This window comes from Pseudocercospora fijiensis (genome assembly GCF_000340215.1).
Source record: "Pseudocercospora fijiensis CIRAD86 unplaced genomic scaffold MYCFIscaffold_12, whole genome shotgun sequence".
Classification (NCBI taxonomy): domain Eukaryota; kingdom Fungi; phylum Ascomycota; class Dothideomycetes; order Mycosphaerellales; family Mycosphaerellaceae; genus Pseudocercospora; species Pseudocercospora fijiensis.
Genome location: NW_006921543.1, coordinates 705070 through 726664, shown reverse-complemented (window position 1 = coordinate 726664; position 21595 = coordinate 705070). Strand labels below are relative to the sequence as shown.

Genomic DNA, 21595 nt, shown 5'->3' with positions numbered 1-21595 from the left:
CCCTTAGGGAAGGGTAGTTTGCCTATAGAGCCTAAGAGGTATTTCGAAACTAGTAAGGTCGCGGCTATTAGGGTAGAGAGGAATCTAGTCGTAGCCCGAGAAAACATTAACTAGTAAGGCTATAATATAGTTAGCAAAGGCTTCTAAGAACCTATTAGTCTCCGGGGGAAGGTTAGTATCCCTAATCGTAACTGCCTTAAACTTTTACGTAGCGTTAATTAGGCGGTACTTCTTTAGTTCTCTAGGAGCTGTCTTCTTTTAAACTAGGAAGTATAGATTACGATACAAGGCATAGGAAGGCTCTAGTATACCGGCCTTTACCCGCTGCTATATTATATCCTTAACTATACCTCGTAGGCTAGGGTTTAGCTTAAAACCTAGGTAGGCCTAAGGCTTATATTCGATCGTTCGGATCTTCTAAGAAGGGGCAACCTCCGGATTAATTCTACCTAGGTAAGTAAAGTTATATACTAATACGGCTTCGCGATTGTATAAAAGCTCGTATAGCAGGTTAAGCTTACAATCCGAAAGCTCTATACTAGGTTTAATCCTCGCGAACCTCTCCTCTATTAGCCTTAACCCCCTAGGGATAGTAGAGAACTTCTTAGTAATATACTTCTAATCGTACGGACTATCCCTAGGTAGTAGCGTCGCCTCCTAATTAAGGCACTTTTATCGCTAGTTAGGATTTCCGCTAGGGTTAGACCTATTAGTAATATACACGCTACCCTTAACGGGCTTAATCTTATTAGCTACCCTCTTATATAGGGTATATATACTAATCGCTTATAGACCCCGAGCTCTCTCTCTTTATCGCTAGGCCTAAAGATTAGCGTAATAAAACAGCGCGTAAACTTCTTTAGAAGTCTCTTTAAGTCGATAGGTATATAGCTAGTAGTCCTAATTTAAAATCCCGGCGAAAACGTTAGTTTCGTAATAATACCCCTAGGATAGCATTAGACTCGCGCTCTAACCAGCTAGTCTAGGTAGACCCGCGTCCGGTAATAATGCCTCCGGCGACGCTATATAAGATAGCATTATTACCTTAACTTGTATAGTAGGTAGTCGTTATATTATACTCGCCGTCGCTTCGAGCATTCGTCTTCTTAGTACCGAACCTAGAAACTTACCTTAACGTACGGAGCGGCGTACTCCCAGAAATAACCCATTCAAGCCATACTAACTTATAGCGCAGATTGCCGGTCTTATAACCGCGCTATAGCGTTTTCCGAAGACCGTCTAGAAGTAGCAAGGATATCCTCGTAGGACTTATAGCTAGTATTGCCGATATAACTAGTAAATACGACTCGGTTGCCCTTCTAGTTAGCGACAGTTCCCTCCCGGGAGCTATCGTCGCAGTTGCGCTAGATATCCTAGCCTCCTAGGTTATACGAGACTATAGTCGACCTAGAATAATTAGCGTATTTAGGTCGGCGGCAATCTAGAAGGTAAAGGAAAAGCATATGCCGAAGGCGTCTACTATAACATTATAGTAGGCACCTACTAGCGTAACCTCCCCATTTACTCCCTGTATACCGAGGGAAATGTCTCTATTTATTAGTAGCCTAAGCTATTTAGCCTAACGCTTACTTATAATAAGTAACTCCGAACTATTATTAAGTATTGCTAGCATCTGCTAACTATAGCTTCCGATAGTAACTTAAATATAGATAGCGGGAACGACGGCGTAGGAACGGGTAACTACGGAAAGGTCTATATTATTAGGGATAGAGTAAAGTTCCTTAGGTCGAGGAGGTCCTACTCGACCGATTTGTTAGCTAGTAAATCGGATAGCCTTAATAGAAACTAAAACTAGAGTAGGGTCGGGATTATTACTATCCCCTTAGCCTATCTCCTTAACCCCCTCTTCGTTAGTATTATCGATAGTCTCTTAGTTTTCGGAGGTTACTAATTCGCCTTATACTAACTCCTAGGTATCTAAAGAAAATTTAGGAAGGAACTATAGGGAGGAGATATCGATATAGTCTTCTCGTCCCTATTTTCTTTAGAGGGTAGCGAGGTCTTTTATAAAGGTAGTATCGTTAGGGATCCGGCTCTAGAATAGGTTAGTAGGCAAACCGTATACTAATAGCTCTCCTATAGATACGTTAGACTTGAGGTCTAAGAACTATAAAGCCTAGAAGAGAGCGTTTGCCTTTATATCTAAGGAGTTAGCTAGGCTAGCGCTCTACTTGTTTATATACTTATTAAAGCGAAAGCTCTTTAGATCGGATAACTTCCGCTTATAGGCTAGTAGGTTAGCTAGACCTAGGGTACTACTAATGTCGGTAGTAATATCTTCTATATCGACCTCTAGAGTCTCTAGGACGACTAGGCTCTCTATAGGTAGGGTACTAGGTACGGTGCTAGGTACGGTACTAGATCGGGCAGCGCGGTCTATAGCTGTCTAGAGAGTCTTAGTTTTAGCAGTTAACTCTCGTTATTATTTAGCCTTATCGGCCGCCTTGTTCTTTAGTACCCTAGTAGGGGCTGCCGTACTAGGGCGAGTAGGGTTCTATAGGCTCTTGCCCTTGCTTTAGGACTAGGTTTAGGACCTTATAGCAGCGTAGACATCTATACTGTTCTTAGTAACCGCGTAAACGTTAGTAACTGCGTCCGGGTCCTAAGAAACAAAGTTAACTTTAACGGGCTCGGTAGTACCGTTACTACTTCGCTCCTTAACCTGCTTAGCCCTAACCTTCTAAGTTTCTCGTTTAGTAATAGCGGCGAGGGTACTATTCCTAGTATCCTTAAACTCGATCTTGCCGCTATACTTCTTCTCTAGAAGGGTCCTTAGTTAAGGTAGCTTTAGGGCTCTCCGATCCTATTCGAAATTAATCTTGTTACCGCTATCTATATAGTAGAATCGACTATTTACTTATATAATAAGCTTCCTATTAAGAAGCTCTTTCTAGATAGGGTAAGACGATTAGATATATTTGTAACCGCTATATATCTAGTACTTGCTATCTAAGTTAGAATAGATCTTCCGTATAGCGTAGACATCTACTAAAGGGGCTTTAGGGTAGTTAGGATCTAAAACCTAGTAGACTAGTAGTATATCGCCTAGTATAGTAGTATCGATAACTTCCCTAACTCGCTATAATGCCTTCGTATTTAGGTTAAGTCGGGATAGGGATTTAGCTAGGTCCGTAACGTCTTAAGAGTGTTTAGTAATAGTAGGAGTTATAGTCTTAGGGCTACTTTATAATTTAGGAAGGAACTTAGGCCCCTTGCTTCCTATCGCTTCTTTCCTAACCTACGCTAGATTATTCCTATCTTCGCCGTAGATAAACTTCCTCGTATCGGCGGTGCTATTAATATCGGATTTAATATATACTAGGACCTCTTTATATTTCCTAAAGCTCTTAGGATCGGCCTCGCTAAGCTTATAGCGACGGAAGATACGCTAAACTATAGGCTACGGTAATCCCTAGAGGAGTAGCCTCGTTCTCTAAGAGTTTTCGAGGTTACCCTACTCGATGCCGTCCGCTAACTCGACAAATTCGCGGACGTACCCCTTTAGGTCGTTATCCTTAGTACGCCTTACTAAGTAGAGGGCCTCGAGCTACGCGCGACTACCTTTAATACGACGGCTATCGCGCTCCTAATACTCCCTTAGAAAGGCTAACTTAAAGGTCTCCTAGTTAGTATTAGACTTGTCGTCCTTTTCTAGGTAGCTAACTAGAGTTCTAAGGGTTCGGTAAAGCTTAGTACTAGTAGTCCTCGTAAGGGACCGGATCTTATACTAGTCGGACTCTCTATCGAGCTCGTACTTAATTAAGCCTTCCTTAAAACGCTCTATATATACTATAGCGTTCTACCCTTCGAATAGGGGATTTGTACTACTCCCTAGTTCTAGCGGGCGACGCTTGTTTTAATAGAGAAGCTTAGTTTGCTTCTCCATTATCTTTACAAGGATAGTACAGAGTGCCTCTAGCGTAGAGGGCGTAGGAGGCTCGCTTATATTAACTAGTCGCCGCCTAATTTCCTCGTTAATAGGGTTAGGGGCGTTTTCGGATTTAGAAGATTCCGCTAATTCCTAATACTCGCTTTCGCTAGAGCTTATTCGATTACTTATAAAATAGTTAAAATAAAATGCTATATAAAGCTAAAATAAAATGCGGTATAAAGGTGTTTCTGTTTGTTTAGTATGTTTAGTTTGTTATAATATTGCTACGTAAGAGAATAGTATATTAGGCTATTCTCTCCTAGTATTACCCCCGGGGTAGTATTAGGATTTAGCCTCCTAGGGGTCGCCTAATTACCTCTAGGAGCTTAGTTTAGTAAATTTAGACGAAAGCCGCTCGGAGGGAGAGACTGCAATCTCTATTTATACCTAGATCCTAGAAACTAGCTCGTATCTCCTTTAGCTAGGCGAGGGGGCAGTAGCCTTCTTTTTCTAGTAGAAGGCTAAGTACTATCTAAGCGAGGCTACGAATCTAGGAACGCCCTACCCGATTAATAGGGGACTCCCCGGCTATCCGACATGCTATCTAGTATTTACTATCTATTAATAGTCTTAGTAAACTAAGTAAGGCCGATAGGTAATTAGTCTATCTCCTCCTTAGGCGGGCTTATCTCGAGTAAGCGGTACTAAATAGGTCTTCGACCTAGAGCCGAGTCCTTAGAAGCTAGCTATAGTTATAAACTAGGCCCTAAGCTATAATAGTCCTAAGGGTTTGTAGCTTTTTAGAGTTAAAGAGATGCCCTCGTTAAGAGGTTTCTTCGCTTGTCGTAATAGCCCCTCGAGATACTTCTATATCGTCTATATCGTAGGCTCTTATTATGCCCTCGCTCTAGTTATAGCTATTCGTACCCTAGGACTACCTTCGATATACCTAAACCTATTAGATATAAAGAGATAGCCCTACCTTCGGCTCTAATAAAGGACGGAAACTAATACTACTACTACTACTACTAGTAGTAATAGTATAGGCAACCGAGGGTAATATAACCTATAGCAATATAGGCAGCTATGTTTAGTATAATAGGATAACAAGACAGTCGCTTAGGCTAATAATTAGAGCTCTGCAATATAGGTATTATAGAAGTATAACGTAAACAATATACTATACGAGGTTAATGCCCTATCTATAATATAGAAGGAGGCCTCTTATATAGGCTTAAAACTTAGCCTAGGTATATAGGGCCGGTTACTAGCTAATACTACTACCCCTACCTATAATACCTATAGCTTAAACTAACGATAGCGACCTTCTACGCTATAGTAGGGACTTCGGATCGGGCTATTAAGCTAGCGACGAGGTATTCGATAGTAGCGCTTCGTTTAGATATAGTTATACGGTTATACTATTCTATAAGACGGACGAGATTAAGGTTATTAATATAACGGAAGAAGATTAAATTAGGAGATAGAGGTAGAAGACGTAGGAAAGTAGTAGATACGGGTATACCTATACTAGCGCGTAGTATATTATACGAGATACTTTATAACTTCAAATATAATAATATTATTACTAATTTTATATACTCTTATATACGCTATATTCTTTAGTATATAGCGCGTCTTATCGTCTAAAAACGAGCGAAAACGAGTAGTACGTTATTACGTAGCGAGTCGTAGAAGGTCGAAGCCCGCTTACTAAGCGATAAAATCTCGGCTTTCCGCATTACTTCGAGCTATATACTATAATACCTACCCTATTTTACGATTCCCTTAGAGCCGTCGATACGGGTTCGCTATTCGAGCTCTAACCCTACGATTTTATTAGATATAGAGGGTCTTAGCGCTCTTATACCGAACGAAGCTACGATTTCGAATAGGCACTCGTAAAAGAAGATATTAACTAAGTAATTACAACATTCTCGACAATAAGAATACGACAATTGTAATACCCTAAGCTTAACCCTTACCCTTACCCTAACCCTAACCCTAATCCTAACCCTAAGAGATTAAATTATCTACGAGAATACCTCTTCCTCGATAGTATTAAGGTCTACGAAATAGTCGCTATCGTTATCGTAGTCTAGCGACTCCGTTTAACTTCCTATAGCACTATTAGAAGCTACTATTTAAGACAATAGTAAAAGCCGGAATAGTAATAAAGAAGTAATCGTTACGGATAAGGCCTAGATACTAGACTAGACTATATCTAATTAACGTACTATCTTCGCCTTAACCTCTCGAATAGCTATATTAACTCTTATCTCGAGTCCGTCGTTAATGCCGCCGACGGCGCTCGCAAATCTAGTAGGACTTAGTATATAGAGTCCCTCGCTATCGACGCTACTAATAGAGGCACCTATAGATAATAATCTTTATCTTATACTACGTCCTTTAGCTAGTGTTCTTAGCGTCTTAAATATAGGTAATAGTACCTCCTTAAGTATAGCTCCTTATACCTACGAGCTATACTAAAGCCGTTTAGACTTAAAGTCTAGTCGACGACGCTTAGTAAGCTATATAGTATTGCTATTATTACTAGTACTTAGCGTATTTAAGTCGACAATCTCTATATACTAAGCTAGAGTTAACGGTAGATTTAGATCCGGAGATAGCTTAGTTAGAGCGCTCGGTATTAGTATAGGTACCCTTACTTTATTATTAGACCGCTAAGAGAGTATCGATAGTATATTATCTCGTATATTCTATACTAGAGCGTTAAAGACCCTTAGTTCTTAAGGCTATAATACCCTCTCTCGCTATACCTTATCGAGCCGAAATATAGTATCGATTGCTTTATCTAGTAATTAATCCTATAGTATATCTATAATAACTGCTCTAGAAGCCGCTTCGATAGTACGCTTAGCTTCTATACGCTAATAGACTAGTCGACGTAGAATAACGGAAGCGTTACTAATAGTCGGCTCGTCTTATAGCTAATAGGCTATTATAATATTCTTTAGCTTAGCATTCTACTAACGGATCTTGCCGGAGACTCGTTTATAAGCAATCGCTATAGCTACTTTAACGATAGTAAGCTTATAGGCCGGCGAGATATAGCTATATCTATATACTCGGGTATTAGCGGTATTAGCTTCTGCTATAGAAGCGGCAATTAGGTCGTCTTATAATAGTTGTTTAGCTAAAGATTAAGTATTAGTCGGCGTAGAAATTAGCGTAGAAATTAGCGTAGAAATTAGCGTAGAAATAGGCTCCTTAATTAGTCTCTCGACTAGTATAGAAGCGGCCTCTTCGACTAGCGTAGAAGTAACTAGATTACTTACTTTATAGTCTTAATTAGCTACTAGCCTATAGACGACTTTACTAGTAAGTAATTGCGTTAGACTATATAGCGCAGGTTAACTATAATAGTCTCGGAATATAGCTAGTAGCGTATAGAAGGGAGGACCTAAGCGAGGGTATAGATCGCTCTAAGAGAAGTTAAAATTAGGGTCGAGAAGGGAGGTAATTCTAGGTAGGGTATATATTAGGGTAATAGGAGCCGCTATAGTACTAAGACGCTCTAAACAGGAGGTATTTGCTAATAAATCTAAGCTTCTAGGTACCTTCCGTGCTCTCGGAGGCCCTAATATATACCTCTCTCGAGGTACGGACCTAATTCTAATTATATTACTCTCCTCCGAGATATCTATAACTCCTCCTATAACGGCTCTTAGAGTAATTACATACTAGCTATTAGACCTATATAAGGCTTAGTAGCCGTCCGCTAACCTTTATATACCTCTTGCTTAACTCTCTACCTTTATATATATAGGTAGGGGTTATATAGCGACTAGTATATAATAGATACTATACTAGCGGAGAGGAATTTAATAGAAGCCGAAGGTAGGATTTAAGCTACTACGCTAAGCGCTCCGTATACTCCTTTACTTAACTATTAACGGCCTAGTGCAGGGTCTAATTAGCGTATTTTCGATTATATAAGCGTATACGGGTAATAGGTTAAGACTAAGGTATTACCCGTGCTTTTATTTACTTAATCCTTTACGTACGGATAATAGGTTAGAGTTTATTCACATACTAGTACACTAGCGCGAGCCACTTCCGCGTGCACGGAGCGCAACTGCTAATTCAAACCTACTGCGCAAGGTGCCTAATCCATAAATAGCCAGAAGTCGTTTGGATCATATCGATGGACAGGGACCCTGCTTTACAAAGGAACGAAGACGCATGGCACAAACAGGAGAAAAGTAGCGCCGATGCCGAGTAGAGCAGCAGTCTGAGTTATATTCGGCTTCACATATTCGATACTGGATCGCTGTATTCTCACCCATTCGAAAGCCATAGTCGATACGCACTGCACGCTATATCATCCATCCACCGCATATCCAATGATCAACCATAAAATTCCCATTTACTATTTCCCCCTCACCATCCAAACTTCTCAACCCTAACCTCAACATCCCTCCCCTCCCAAACCATGTTGGCACAAGTATTCCTCACATCCCGATTCATCCCATCAGGTCCAGAAACCACAACACCAACCTTGCCATCTCTAGAATCTTCAATCTCAGCAATCGTGTCTTGCAACAACCCACAAACATCCGGTCTTCCATGTTTCCGACTCGGTGGTGGGACGACAACTCTACATCCCATGTCTCGAAATTCCTCCAGTCTTTCACTGCCGATCCAGGACATGTGGCTCGCGTCCTGCACGATCCAGATGAAAGCAAGTTTCCGTGTCAGATTTCTTTCGACATGGAGGAGATGCCACAGCATAGGATATGCAACCGCGAGTCCTGATCCGCCAGCTACTATCACTGCTGCATCGCTCGCTTCCAACATTTCTAATGCGTGCAGGCTGCCATATGGTCCGTCGAGGCGAACTGTTGTAGAAGGGAATGTACGAGCGTAGTTGAGAAGATCTCGAGAGAAGCCACCTTTGGCTCGAATGATGAGGTTGAACCAAGCGTGGCCATTTTCATGTGGGGCAGCGGAGGCAATCGTCATGGGATGGAACTGCAGCCGGTGTTTTCGAGATATGCCAGGTACTGTGATGAAGACGTGCTCGGAGGGAAGCCATCCGAAGCGCAGATCTCGGCCCAACCATTTCCTCCAACGAGAATTCGTTTGGGGCAAGACAGGCCAGTCCCCAGACACTTTGACCGTCTCTCCATCTTCCATGATATCCAGGGTAGCATTGATGCTCGTGGACTTGAGACCTAGTCTCCAGACCAACCTATCCAGAACGAAGATCAAAAGTGCAGCGACCGCATACGGTCCAGCGCGGAAGTGATGCATCCAGATCAGAACCAATGCCGCAGCTTGCAGGAAAACATGACTGGCCAAAAACGCCTCATACCACCATTCTCGAAAGCTGGAAAGGGAAGTCAAATATAGCGTCTCGTAGGCGACAAATGCTCCCACTCCCCAAGTGACGTACTTTATGGTCAAGAATCCCCAGAGTGTGAGGACCGACTGCAGAAAGTTGTACCATGCCACTAGCATGCCTCCAAAGTGCAACAATGCTAAGAAGCAGAGCCATTCTCCCTGACGGCGGTGGATGAGATTCAGATTCTCGTAAGAGTCGCCGGTCAAGCGTTTTATGGGTTGGTTCTTTGCTGCCATGAGGTACAGCCATGGCAGATTTGCAACGAAAAGTAGGCCAGCACGATCGGCGAGGATATCGACTGCGCTGAGAGTGCTGAAGTCGATGCCAAATAGGAGGTAGAAGAGGTTAAGAGCGAGAAGCAGGAGAATAAGCAAGCTCGTGCTGTTGGAGGGTATGATTCTGCGTAAAATGGGTAGAGGTGGTGGCTGGTAGGTCAGGACTGCCTTGAGATAGCTCCAAGGTCTGAAGGCTCGACTACGCTGCCGCCTGGAAGCGTGATCTGCTGGCCTGAGAAGCGGACGCAGAGGTGAAATGTCATCGTCAGGCTCTAGTTTCGAGGGAGGTGTGGCATCACCTCCACGGGTACTGCTCGACGAGCTGCTTGCCCATCCATCTTCGCGCCTAGGACTGTATATCCTGTTCTGCCGTCCGTGTGAGATGTTTTCCGAATCTCCATCTTCACGAAATCCCTCCACCGCACCACCAGAATCTCTTCGTCCTTTCACAAGCTGCTCTTCACGTATGCTCACGACTTGTTTCTTCCGCCTTGCTCTTCTCCGCCTGCTTCTTCGTTCGTGCCATCGGTAGGCAGCAGCGATCAGTACTATTGCCAGCACCGCGGCTTGATATGTGACGTGGAGCCATCGGGAGAACTGGAAACCTTCTACGAGGCTCTGGAAATGCTCGCGTTGCTCAGGTGTCAAACGCTCCTCTGTCTCGGATCTGATAAGATTGAGATCCGATCTGACTTCGGTAGACGGTACATCGCGACGTTGTGGTACCAGCGATAGGAATGGGTCTTCCATCCTGCCGCGGCAGAGTGAGACTTATGGCCAGCCGCGTTGGCGTAGGAAAGTAGGAGATGCAGATGTTGACCTGATCATATGCACAGGGTCATGCCGTCGGCAACGTGGAATACACTCTCATCAGTGCAAGCCGCACAAGAATCCTTCCCGCGATATCCGCAGCCAAGAAGTAAAAGTGTTGGCAATGTGCATGAAGGAGAGATATTGAACTTAGGAGACTGACAGTCACGAGTATGGAATCTTTCATTTAGTGCATCGCATCTGATCTAGCACTGAATCATGCCCGTGACATCGTGCACAGACACATGCCATGCAACCCTGTGCCATTCGCTTTCATCCGAACCAACGCCGATATGCAGTATGCTCCAACACCCTACTGCGCTCGGATCGCATTTCCGAGCGCACCCCCAGTGAAGCCTTGTCCTCCACCTCTCCGAGGAGCACCACCGCCGCCTCCTCCGCGACCGCCACGACCACCTCTGCCGCCGCCACGACCACCACGCTGAGCGCCTTGCCGGTCAAAGGCATTAGCAGTGCCCTGCGTTCGCTGCTCGAGCACTCTCTCGTTCGACTCGATGAGATTCTGTGCTTTATCGGAGAGAGTAAGCGCCAAACTCTGCAATCTGCTGAGCTCAACACCCTTGCGGAAAATGATGGCGCTGTTGATCTGGTCGAGAGCGGCTGCGAGATCCTCGTGGTGGATCATCTTGCTGACAATGGCAGCGACTTTTCTTGGCTCGAGGTCGAACATGCCAGCGAGGTTGTCGATCGATAGCGTGTCATAGAAGGGAGCGTATGTAAAGAGGTATGTTCGAAGACCTTCCTCCTGGATCTGGACTTCGAGCATTTGCTTGATCTCCTCTGCCTTTGGCAGTAGATCCCAAATCTTGATGCTAGTGATGAACTCGGCAGCCTTCTTCCACTCACCAGCAGCGAGAGCCTTCGATGCCTGCATGACATGGTCGCGAGTGTTTTCTGGAGGACCAGTGAAGATTTGGCGTTCATGGTACTCGAGCATACGGCGATAGGACTTCGAGATAACGCGCTTCTTCAGGTCGGGTGAACTACCGGACTGGGCGAGAGTTGGTATTTCCAACAGCATGGAGCATGTCAGGTACACGCACTCCAGCAGCTCGAGGTTGATGTGCATGTGGAATGGCAGCTGGCGCTGTCTCTCGAGACGCTCTTGCTCAGGCGTTATCTGCGAGTAGCGCTGCATTTGCAGACCTTGTGCGAGGAGCTCCTTCTGTCTCTGACTGCCGCATATGTCTTGCAGAGCAGTCTGGCACTCGTAGACGAGGCCGGCACGGAAGGCGCAAAGACCGACTTGGGTGAGCGTGCGGTTGTAGAGGATCTGGGTATTGACATCGAAGCTACCGATAGTCTCCTGCAGATGGGACATGAGCATCATGTCACGAGCCTTGTAGTAGTTGTCATGGAGCGCGAGGAAGTAGATATGGCAAAGCATAGCTCGGCCCTTGATGATACCTTCGGCGTGCTTGAAGAGGTAGACGGAGAGGGTCGAGACCAGGTTCGGGATATCCTCGCCTTGCGCTCGGGGAGTAATGGTGGAATCAAGCTTCGGCGAGATGTCTTTCCAGGTGTTCTGCTCCAAGATGCTGACCACTTGGGATGGCTTGAAGTAGATGTGTTCCAGGCGACGCTGGACAACGCGGTTGATGCTCTCTTGTGAGAACTCAAGCTTTGGCTCGGCCTTCAGTCTCTCGGCGTAGATCTGTGTGCGGACGATATTGGTGTAGAGAATGCCCTCATCCGTTAGTCGTTCAACGTATTCGCTGGTGTGTGGGTCGACGTGTTGCAGCACTCGGGTCAGCTCATCGTCGAGGCGCTCTACGAAGGAGACTACACTGCCAGGGACTTTGTAGATCTCCTTTGGAGTGATGGTGGGCTGCTTCTCATCGTCTTCCCACTCCTCAGCATTCTCGATCACAACAATGTTGCGGTTCGATTCGAGCACACCAAGAAGCTGAGCAAGCTCCTGCGATGCCAACTTCCATTGCTCCTGAGACATTTGCGAACCAGTTCCAGAGGTCAGATCGAAGCGGGTAGCGATCAAGGTGAGGAGAACTCGGATGCGCTGATATTCGCTGACTGCGACCTCCAAAAGCTTCTCCATAATTTTGATCTGCTCCAGACGATCTGTGTTCTTCCTTCCTCTGGACTCCACAATCTGTCGGAGATGCTTGAGGATGCTTTCCGGGGTGTAGACCATAGCCTTGCCACCAGCGCCAACCATGGTGAAGCCATCGTCATCTGCATCGATCTGGCTGGCGTTCTGCACCAACGCCTTGGATTTCTTGACCTTTGGCGCTGCGACCTCTTCCACAATGTCCTCCTTCATGAACTCGTCAGGGTTCTTTCGGTACTCCTCAATCTCGGTAGCGTAGTCGCGGTTGTTCTTCCTGATCTTCTGGCGCAGAGCATTGAGACCTCTTTGTGCGATTGGGTTCATCTTCTTGGGGGTCACCTTCTGCTTCTCAAACGCATCCTGCACCTGGTTCTCCAGGTCGGACACGGTCTGGATGTACATCTTTGGCGCCTTTCCGTCCAAGTCACGGATCAGTGTAGGCAACTGCCTGTTCATCTTGTCGTAGTGCTCGTTGATATTGTTCCAGTCGCTAATCTTGAGGCCATTCTCGATCAACCGAATAATGCCCTCCAGTTCATCGAAGCGCTTGTCCTTTGCGGACTTGACCACTGTGACCTTGTCTTCATCGCTCTCCTCAGACTCGTCGGACGCCTCGCGCAAGAAACGGCTGGCACCGGTTCGGCCGCCCTCATCGTCGCTGCTGGAATCGTCGTCGGATGCATCCTCATCCTCGCTCTCCTCCTCGGAAGATTCTTCCTGTTCCTCCTGCTCCCCATCAGAATACAACTCCTCCTCGTCGCTGCTGCTCTCGCTGGAGCTGTCGCCTGCGTGGAAGAATCGAGACATGGTGGGTGGGTGTTGTTATGATGAGAACAAATATCCTCAGTGCGGCACCTGCCTAGAATGTGTCGCCTTCGCTGGTGGTGGTGAGTCACGGGGCGCGACGTGATGTATTCGCCCGTATGATTGTTGGAAACTCAGGTTGATTTTCGACTGCCCGCATCGGATGTTGCCGAAATCTTGGCGTGGGTTGTGCTTTCCTCATGCCGCGCCGCCTTCGCCTTCACCGCCGCTTCTTCTTCATCTCACATCACACACCAACAGTACTTTCATCAGTTTTCATATCCTAACTGCGACATACCAGTGCTCAGACTATGGCAAGCCGATTGGAGAATGCGAAAACTTTCATCGAGCACCTTACGGGTCACAAATTCACGAACAGCAATCTCCTGATTGAAGCACTGGATACCACGGGCCAGAGGGCTCGCGAGTCCAACCGACGCCTGGCCCTGCTGGGAGACAAGCTGATGGTCCACATCATTGCAGACGGGTGGTATGCGAGTAATGCTCCGCTAGGTACACCATCCGATCCAAGTCCTCAATATTCTCATTCCTGATAATCCGCGCCAGTCCGCGGGCAGACATTGCTGGAGCGCATTTGCGGCAACGACAATTTGGCGACGGTCGGGTTCAACATCGGTCTTGACGCACATGTCGTGGTCCATCCAGGCCAGCGCGGCGCGGTGAGCCGCAAGACCATGGCAACCACTGTTGAGGCTGTTGTCGGCGCTATCTATGTCGATTCAGGCAAGGACATCGAGACTGTCAAAGATGCAATGGTCTGCATCGGACTGAATCCCTCTGGAGTTTAGGTAAAGTATACATCGCCCTTTTGACTACTAACATAGGACCTTCGGCTCTTCGCGAGGCTCTGGTAGTTGCTGGATCCTCGAAAGTGACCTGAGCCCTCTTCATGGAGACCGAACGCAGATGACGCGCACAGGCTGGGCTTCATCCTCCTTGCTTACATTGCGGGCCGTAGTTGGCGTGGTAGCTACTTCTGTCAAGCCTCTCGCAGTGTCTTGGAGGAGCTGCTTAGTCTGTATGCACCACCTGCGCATGGACTCCATGAAAAGGGCTTGGGATATTTTCTGCCGCCGACGCGTGAGCGACAAGACCAAAGTCACCACTGGATCGGGGTATGTGGCGAGGAAGCCGAGAGTACACCACTCACTCTTAAGAGTGTTTGTGTACTCCGGCTGACTGCGGTGAGCAGGTGACTCCTTTATGCGGCAACTCGTCTGGCATACGCAAGGAAGATTGGAGGATCGGAGGCGAGCCACGCTGGGCATATACGGTCTTTACAGAATGAGGAAAGCCAGGATACGCTTCAACAGCTATACCTGAAGGCACGCAAAACGGGGACAGGTCGTGTATAGGGAATCAACGGCAATGCGTGCTTTTGAACCTTTCACGGCTTAACTTTGTCAAAGCCTCAAAGTGCGTGCTTAATATTCGCTGTCAGCACAAGCCCGAGCCTTCCTTCCACCTACTCTGACGAACACGAGCGCGTTGGCAGTGGTTTGATCAGTGATATTGTTGAACAAAGTGCTCTCACATTTTCAGTAGTTTCGGCAGGTAACCGATTGATCCACGCATGGATGTCATTCTAGCGCCATGTTTGCGACGCTATCAAGCTCATCATCAGCAATTTTAGGAAAGCCACGTACGCTTGGCAAAGCGGTCAAAATTAATGACTCTCCTCACCATGATGAGCACAATTGCGCACTACTTGCCCAAAAGTCGAAGCTCGTACAGTACAAACATAGCCGAGGCGTGCCGGAGTTTTGGGATGCCAGGACAGGTATTCTAACCCATGAGTGAACGCTGTTCACGCCAGGTTGGCTAAGATCTTGCTGGTATCCGGCAACGGCTTAATTAAGAACTGCAGGTGGCCTCATGCTGGGAGGCATCGTGTTCTGATAACATTTTCGGTTGCTCCGGCCTCTTCAGACGGTTCTCTGGAGGACGTATCATGGATAGTATGGTATGAATGCCCTATGAACAGAATGTGGAAGATGCCCCGGACCAGGTGAAGTCTCAGCTTTTGAGCTTCGCGCCAGAAGAGTATTCCCATATGCTTGCAGATTTGCTGACAGCAACGTTCTCCTGGTGTGGTCTGCTCCTTCTAATATTTTTGCTGACATTCGTTCCTGGAGCGTGGGTGTAGCGGAGCCGAGGCATTTGACCTGAAGAGGATATCGCGACGGAGTCAATATTCTACTCGATGAAGAATTTGTTTCAAAGCCACGCGTGTTGGTATCGTTTTGCAAGCATGCTGTGCTGCGTAGGATGCCCGGGCGTCACGCTGCTATGCATGTGGTCATCTCCCAAGCAGATCCCTACTCTGCTACCCTACTCTGCTACTGAGTAAGCGTGCTACCCTCGCAGACACCCATACCACCAAGCCTCGGCCGGCGTCGTGCTCCATCGTGCCACTTTGCCCTTTGTGCCTCTCGGCGCCAGTGCTCCTGAGTACTGTCGATAGAGATGTTCGACAACGATAAGCGAAGACAGCAAGTATTGCCTACATACTCCGCAATGCCGATCGGCACGACGGCAAGATGGAGCAATTGGCGTCTGTACAGTATACATAAGACTGCATCCAGGAATGCGGACCGGACCTAGAATCCATTTTTCCGTGTCCCTGACTCCCTGTATACCTTACCCTTACACACTTCCAAACTCTTTTACTCTCCACGAACTTTCCGCGACTTTTGCCACCTTGACGGCTCGAAATTAAGCCCAGGTTTATTGAAGCCTACCACGTCGCGCGATGCTCGACCGCCACCTTTCGGGACGCTGCTGAGCTTGCCAGACATCTTCAACTTCCACACGTTCACCGCATCGCTTTTTCGCATCGATCGTTCGCTGGGTGTGGAGTGCTAGCTGGTCTGGTACAGCCACGTCTTACAGACCCCTTCCCCTCCACATCCACCGCTTCGCTGCTGGCCTTGTAGCGAGCCCGCCCGCCCGCACGAATCTGCGCATCATGCCACGTCCAATTGCTCGACCGGCCCAAGTCAAGGGCTCGAATGGCTTTGGAGCGGAAGACTTTCATGCGTTGGAGGCATTGCCCTCCATGGAGAAGAACAGGTTTGGCACCAGCTATTCCGTCGCGACATCCGAAAAGGACGGCAGGTCCGGCAGTTCGGCGAGTCAAGAGTTCCTGAAGCACCCAGACATCTCGCTTTCGGAGCAGGCACAGGATGGTCTACTCTACAAAGGTGGCCTTTTGATCAAGCAGCCGGCACCCACCAAGGTAGGGAGCGGCAGCGTCCGGCGCGCACACGACGAACATGTGCTCGCCACTTCAGCCGCGGCTTTGCTAACGGCATGGGCAGGACCCACGAGACCCAATCAATCTGCCATTCAGCAGGAAGGCGCTGGCAATCTTCTTCCTCTGCTTCTTCGGCGCCCTGGCTTCCGCTGCAGAACTGATCCTGGGTGCCATGCTTCCCGTCTTCGCCCTCCAATATGCTCACCTCAACCCAAAGACCATCCTTCCTTTACTCACCGCAAATGGAGGCCTGCCGAAGGGAAGCGACCCGCTGAAAGTGCTTTCCGAGCTTCCCAGTGCCAAGCCCATCTGGGAGGTATATCTGCTTGCCTCTCTACCAGTCCTGGTAATGGGACTTGCCAACCTGGCCCTGATTCCACTCGCTATCTCAATCGGCCGACGACCAGTATTGCTGATATGCGGTGTGATCGCAATTGGCGGGGCTGTATGGGCAGGATTCAGCCAATCTCTGGAATCTCATCTTGCAGCACGATGCATTCAAGCGATAGGAGCGGGCACGGTTGAGAGCTTGATTCCATTCATCGTTCAAGATATGGTCTTCGTCCACGAGCGAAACACATGGATCTCCTGCGTCTTTGCTGCACAAGGTGTCATTATCATCGGACTGGGAATCGGGACGCCATACATCATTCTCGACTTGACCTGGCGCTGGGTCTACTACATCACTGCTTCATTTGCTGCATTCTTTTTGACCGGCGTTTTCTTCTTCCTGCCAGAGACGAGATGGCACCGAACTCGAGCCGAGATGAGTAAGTCGGCCACGCACTCATATTTCCATTTTCCTGCTGCTGACAATATACAGATGGCGTGCCCCGCCCAGAAGAAGACCAGACCTATGCACCAAGAACATTCCGATACGACATTGCCCTCTTCCACGGAAAGAAAGAGTGGCGAAAGGGCTGGACCGCATTCATCGACACCCTCGTGACTTTCTTCTACCCACAAATCTTCTTCATCACAATGCTGAACAGCGCCATGATCGCCGCAGCATTCGCAGCCGGCTACACCGTTGCACCCGCACTTCTGACCCAACCCTGGTCCTGGAGCTTCCTCCGTCTCGGTCTCTGTCTGGTCCCAGTCCTGATCGCCGCCGTCGCCGTGGGTCTTCTCACAGGCTTCTTCGCAGACTGGACAGCGAACATGGTAGCTCGCAAACGTGGTAAGCGTTCACCTGAGAACCAACTCCTGAACCTCATCCTCCCAACTCTCACAGCCCTCGTGGGTGCCATCATCTTCGGTCTCGCCGGCTCAAACCAAGACCAATACCACTGGTCCGTCTTCCTCCTCGGCCTCGGCCTCATGGCTTTCGGTTTCCTAGGTGCCAATACCGTCGGCGCCGTCTACGTCCTCGAATGCTATCCCCACCTCGCCGGACCCTCGCTCGTCAACATCGCATCTTTCCGCTGTCTAATCGCTTTCATCCTCTCGTTCCGAGTTTCCGAATGGGTCGCAAATTTCGGATACCTCCACTCCATGCTGATATATGTCGGCATCATCGGAGTCTTCGCTCTGCTCATTCCGGTCGTGTATATTTACGGACCGAGCTGGAGGAAACGTTGGCCTGCTACTCATCGAGGCGGTGGATGGTAGAATTTTAAGTATAGTGATAGAATTTTTTAGTATAATGATAGAATTTTTTTTTTGATATGTATCTTGGGACTACTACTCTCGTTGTCCAGACAGATCTTTGTATACTGTATTAAACACATTTGTAAGATATTCAATATAGAGATAAAATCTTGACGATACTAATCTTTTTCTTATCTATCCCCTAAGCTTATTCTATATAGGAGGCATGAAGGCGTAAAGGTCTTCCTCGTCCTCTAAACCTCTAAATCGTTATAAAGAAAAAAAAAACAAGTTAATAATCTCTATTAGAATCGAACTAAATCTTACTCTTACTAAGTATTAGAATTATAGTTTTACCGCTACTTCGAAGTACTAAGATAGTAGTAACTTTGCCCTCGGCGCTACTATTAAATCTTAGTACTAGTCAGAGCTAGCTCGAGGTTTATATATAGTTGCTTCTAAATAGCTACTACTTATAGTCTTTAGACTTCTAGACCGATTTTTATCCTAGTAACTAGAATGTCTCTTATTATTATCTAATACCTTTATAATAACTCTAGCTCTTTAAAAACAATAGTAACGTCCTCTTAAAGGCTTTAAAGCTTACGTAGTTAGAGATAGGTTTATAGAGGCCTAGATAAGACTTCCGGTTGCGGCTAGCGCTGCTTACTATGCAAAAACATTATCTCTGCTGAGTTAGAATAAAAAAAAGTTGAAACTGAACTGTGCCCTCTACCTGGAGATTCGTTAGCACCTGCAAATACCTCGTTATAGTAGGACAGAATAACTTACTGGATTCGAACCAATGACCTTTACAACTTTTGACGAGTTCAAACCGCGCCGAAGGCGGGGTTTGAACGAAGTCAAAAGTTGTTACTGGGAACTACAATGTCGTACTTTGCGAAGCGTGGCAGCGCTTTGCCCCGCCGGAGGCCTACGACCATACTACTGGAGCCATTCCTCGACCGCTAGTCGTTCCGTCGGGAGCCTGCGACCAGAGGACTACGACGTCAGGTTCGAGGTGGCGGAAGTATGGGAGATACGCCCAGAACCTCCTCTTGCTTGCCGCTTACCTACAGTACAAGCTCGCATTCCTCCCTGTAATTGAATTGTTGTTATCTTCGTATCGTCGTCGTGTCGTCGCCGTGTCGCCTTCGTATCGTCGTCGTATTGAATAGGGATCATATTGCGACCGAGTGCACGTGATATACCAGGAGTTAGGTCCGACAACCAATCACGAGCACTCTACCTAATTCTTCCTTCTACACACTACAGTACAATCCGTACTAAGACCAAGAATGCGACCAAGAGCCGCACCAAGAACGCGACCAAGAACCGCACCAAGAACCGTACCAAGACTGCGACTAAGATCCGCACCAAGAATGGTTCGAGAAACGCCTATGTCCGCACCGAGAGGATGTGGATACCAAAGCGGTGAGGGACGGGGGTTTATCCCCCTCCCTCTGAGCGGCAACGTTAGCAAAAGGATGTGGATATCAAAGCGGTGGGCACGGGGGGTTTAGGAGGAGCCTGCGACGACCATTCCCCCCTGCCCTGAGCGACAACGTCAGCAAAAGGACGCGGATACCAAAGCGGTGAGGGACGGGGGTTTATCCCCCTCCCTCTGAGCGGCAACGTTAGCAAAAGGATGTGGATATCAAAGCGGTGGGCACGGGGGGTTTGGGAGGAGCCTGCGACGACCATTCCCCCCTGCCCTGAGCGACAACGTCAGCAAAAGGACGCGGATACCAAAGCGGTGAGGGACGGGGGTTCATCCCCCTGCCCTGAGCGACAACGTCAGCAAAAGGACGCGGATACCAAAGCGGTGGGTACGGGGGGTTTGGGAGGAGCCTGCGACGACCATTCCCCCCTACCCTGAGCGACAACGTCTGCAAAAGAATGTGGATACCAAAGCGGTGGGTATGGGGTGGTTTGGGAGGAGCTTGCGACGACCATTCCCCCCTACCCTGAGCGACAACGTCTGCAAAAGAATGTGGATACCAAAGCGGTGGGTATGGGGTGGTTTGGGAGGAGCTTGCGACGACCATTCCCCCCTACCCTGAGCGACAACGTCTGCAAAAGAATGTGGATACGAAAGCGGTGGGTATGGGGTGGTTTGGGAGGAGCTTGCGACGACCATTCCCCCCTGCCCTGAGCGACAACGTCGGCAAAAGCATGTGGATGGTAAATATCGCTTCGAGAAGGGAGATAGCAGAATTGAGTCGATTACGCACTATTCTAGCAAAACACGCCAATAAAAGTGATCAAGACGATAACGACGGCCGGGGCTTTAGGCTACCCTTCAACCTACTCAAGCGGAAAGCTATATCCAAGGCACTGGTGAAAAGGAAGTCTACTCGACCAGCACTGAAGCGGAAAGCTGCAACCAAGGCCAGTGTTGCACCAGTGAAAAGACAGTCCACCCGACCAGAGCAGCACGCACCCAAGGCGAGCAGTGTGGCACCAGTGAAAAGACAGCCCACTCGACCAGCACCAGCACCAGCACCCAAGACCATTGCTGCACCAGTGAAAAGGCGTAAAGTCCACTCGACCAGCGCCGCATCCAAGACTAGTGCTGCACTAGTGAAAAGACAGAAGGAAGAAGGACAATAATGCACACCGCACCCAAGGGCAGTGTTGCACCAGTGAAAAGACAGTCCACTCGACGAGCAATTGCATCGAGACTTTTTCAATGGCGTCTTCTTCGACTCAGATTGATCACTCTCAACATCATTTCACTGTCTCTTTACGACAAGATTGACGCCGCGATCATGGCATCATTCCACTGTCTCTTGACGATAAGATTGACGCCGCGGTCATAGCATCATTTGCAGACGACGGAGACTTGGCCTTTCTTCTTTAGAGGAGGCGGCACGTGCTCCGAATTGGTAAGAACACCAACACACTCAAGCGGAAAGCTGCAACCAAGACCAGTGTTGCACTAGTGAAAGGGCAGTCCATTGGCGACCGCCGCGAACTGAAGCTGAGCTGCTCCTGCAGTATATTCGCCTTTCACCACCTTCCCGGGAACACCCTTTCTCTCCCTACCGAGTTTCTCTCATCACCGAACTCGCATCGCCGCAGAGAGAGATTTGAGGGCATTCGCCGTGCTGCAACTCAGAATATTGGCGGCCATTAGACGGTCCTGGTTTGTACCTCAACACCTTTCCAAACTCCTCAATGTCAGAAACGTCGTCATTGAGCAAGGAATGGAGAACGTTCACTATGCTGTAACTCCCAAGAGTGAAGCCACTGAGGCGGTCCTGGAACACACCTCAATACCTCCCAAATACCTGAGTTCCGGAGGCGGTCGATGTGAAAAAGCACTTGTGAGCAACGTCGGCGAAGATACGAGTGGGAAAAGCAGCTCTTATGAATCATTGTATTGTCTCAAGTTCGAATACGGCATACACCCAAAGGCAACCCCAGACTATTCTACCTCAAGCTCTATGCAAATCGCCCTCTCTCTCTCTCTCTTCGCCTAGCGGTC

General features: G+C 47.9%; 6 protein-coding genes across 6 annotated transcripts; 3 read left to right on the top strand and 3 right to left on the bottom strand.

The window, feature by feature from the left end:
* Nucleotides 1–8296: 8296 nt before the first annotated feature.
* MYCFIDRAFT_146550 (uncharacterized protein) lies at nt 8297–9700 on the bottom strand (the record flags this gene model as incomplete). Its single annotated transcript, XM_007933912.1, has 1 exon — nt 8297–9700. A coding segment is annotated over one exon (1404 nt), but the record flags the coding sequence as incomplete, so codon positions are not given.
* Nucleotides 9701–10511: 811 nt separating this feature from the next.
* Nucleotides 10512–13241, bottom strand: MYCFIDRAFT_168793 (uncharacterized protein; the record flags this gene model as incomplete). The annotated part of the gene is made up of 1 exon (XM_007933911.1): nt 10512–13241. The coding sequence occupies one exon, from the start codon at nt 13239–13241 to the stop codon at nt 10659–10661; it is 2583 nt and encodes an 860-aa protein (XP_007932102.1). The 3' UTR covers nt 10512–10658.
* Nucleotides 13242–13277: 36 nt separating this feature from the next.
* Nucleotides 13278–13518, bottom strand: MYCFIDRAFT_179914 (uncharacterized protein; the record flags this gene model as incomplete). The annotated part of the gene is made up of 3 exons (XM_007933910.1): nt 13278–13430; nt 13463–13479; nt 13503–13518. The coding sequence occupies 3 exons, from the start codon at nt 13516–13518 to the stop codon at nt 13278–13280; spliced, it is 186 nt and encodes a 61-aa protein (XP_007932101.1).
* Nucleotides 13519–13549: 31 nt separating this feature from the next.
* Nucleotides 13550–14047, top strand: MYCFIDRAFT_83279 (uncharacterized protein; the record flags this gene model as incomplete). Its single annotated transcript, XM_007933909.1, has 2 exons — nt 13550–13751; nt 13806–14047. 2 exons carry the CDS (start codon nt 13550–13552, stop codon nt 14045–14047), a joined length of 444 nt encoding a protein of 147 aa, XP_007932100.1.
* Nucleotides 14048–16579: 2532 nt separating this feature from the next.
* Nucleotides 16580–18126, top strand: MYCFIDRAFT_42334 (uncharacterized protein; the record flags this gene model as incomplete). Its single annotated transcript, XM_007933787.1, has 2 exons — nt 16580–17285; nt 17339–18126. Coding segments are annotated over 2 exons (1494 nt in total), but the record flags the coding sequence as incomplete, so codon positions are not given.
* Nucleotides 18127–18910: 784 nt separating this feature from the next.
* On the top strand, nt 18911–21590 carry MYCFIDRAFT_179912 (uncharacterized protein; the record flags this gene model as incomplete). The annotated part of the gene is made up of 13 exons (XM_007933908.1): nt 18911–18974; nt 19012–19239; nt 19284–19307; nt 19347–19539; nt 19608–19700; nt 19769–19861; nt 19895–20021; nt 20048–20113; nt 20140–20688; nt 20736–20920; nt 20949–20980; nt 21017–21049; nt 21094–21590. The coding sequence occupies 13 exons, from the start codon at nt 18911–18913 to the stop codon at nt 21588–21590; spliced, it is 2184 nt and encodes a 727-aa protein (XP_007932099.1).
* Between the last annotated feature and the right edge of the window lie 5 nt (nt 21591–21595).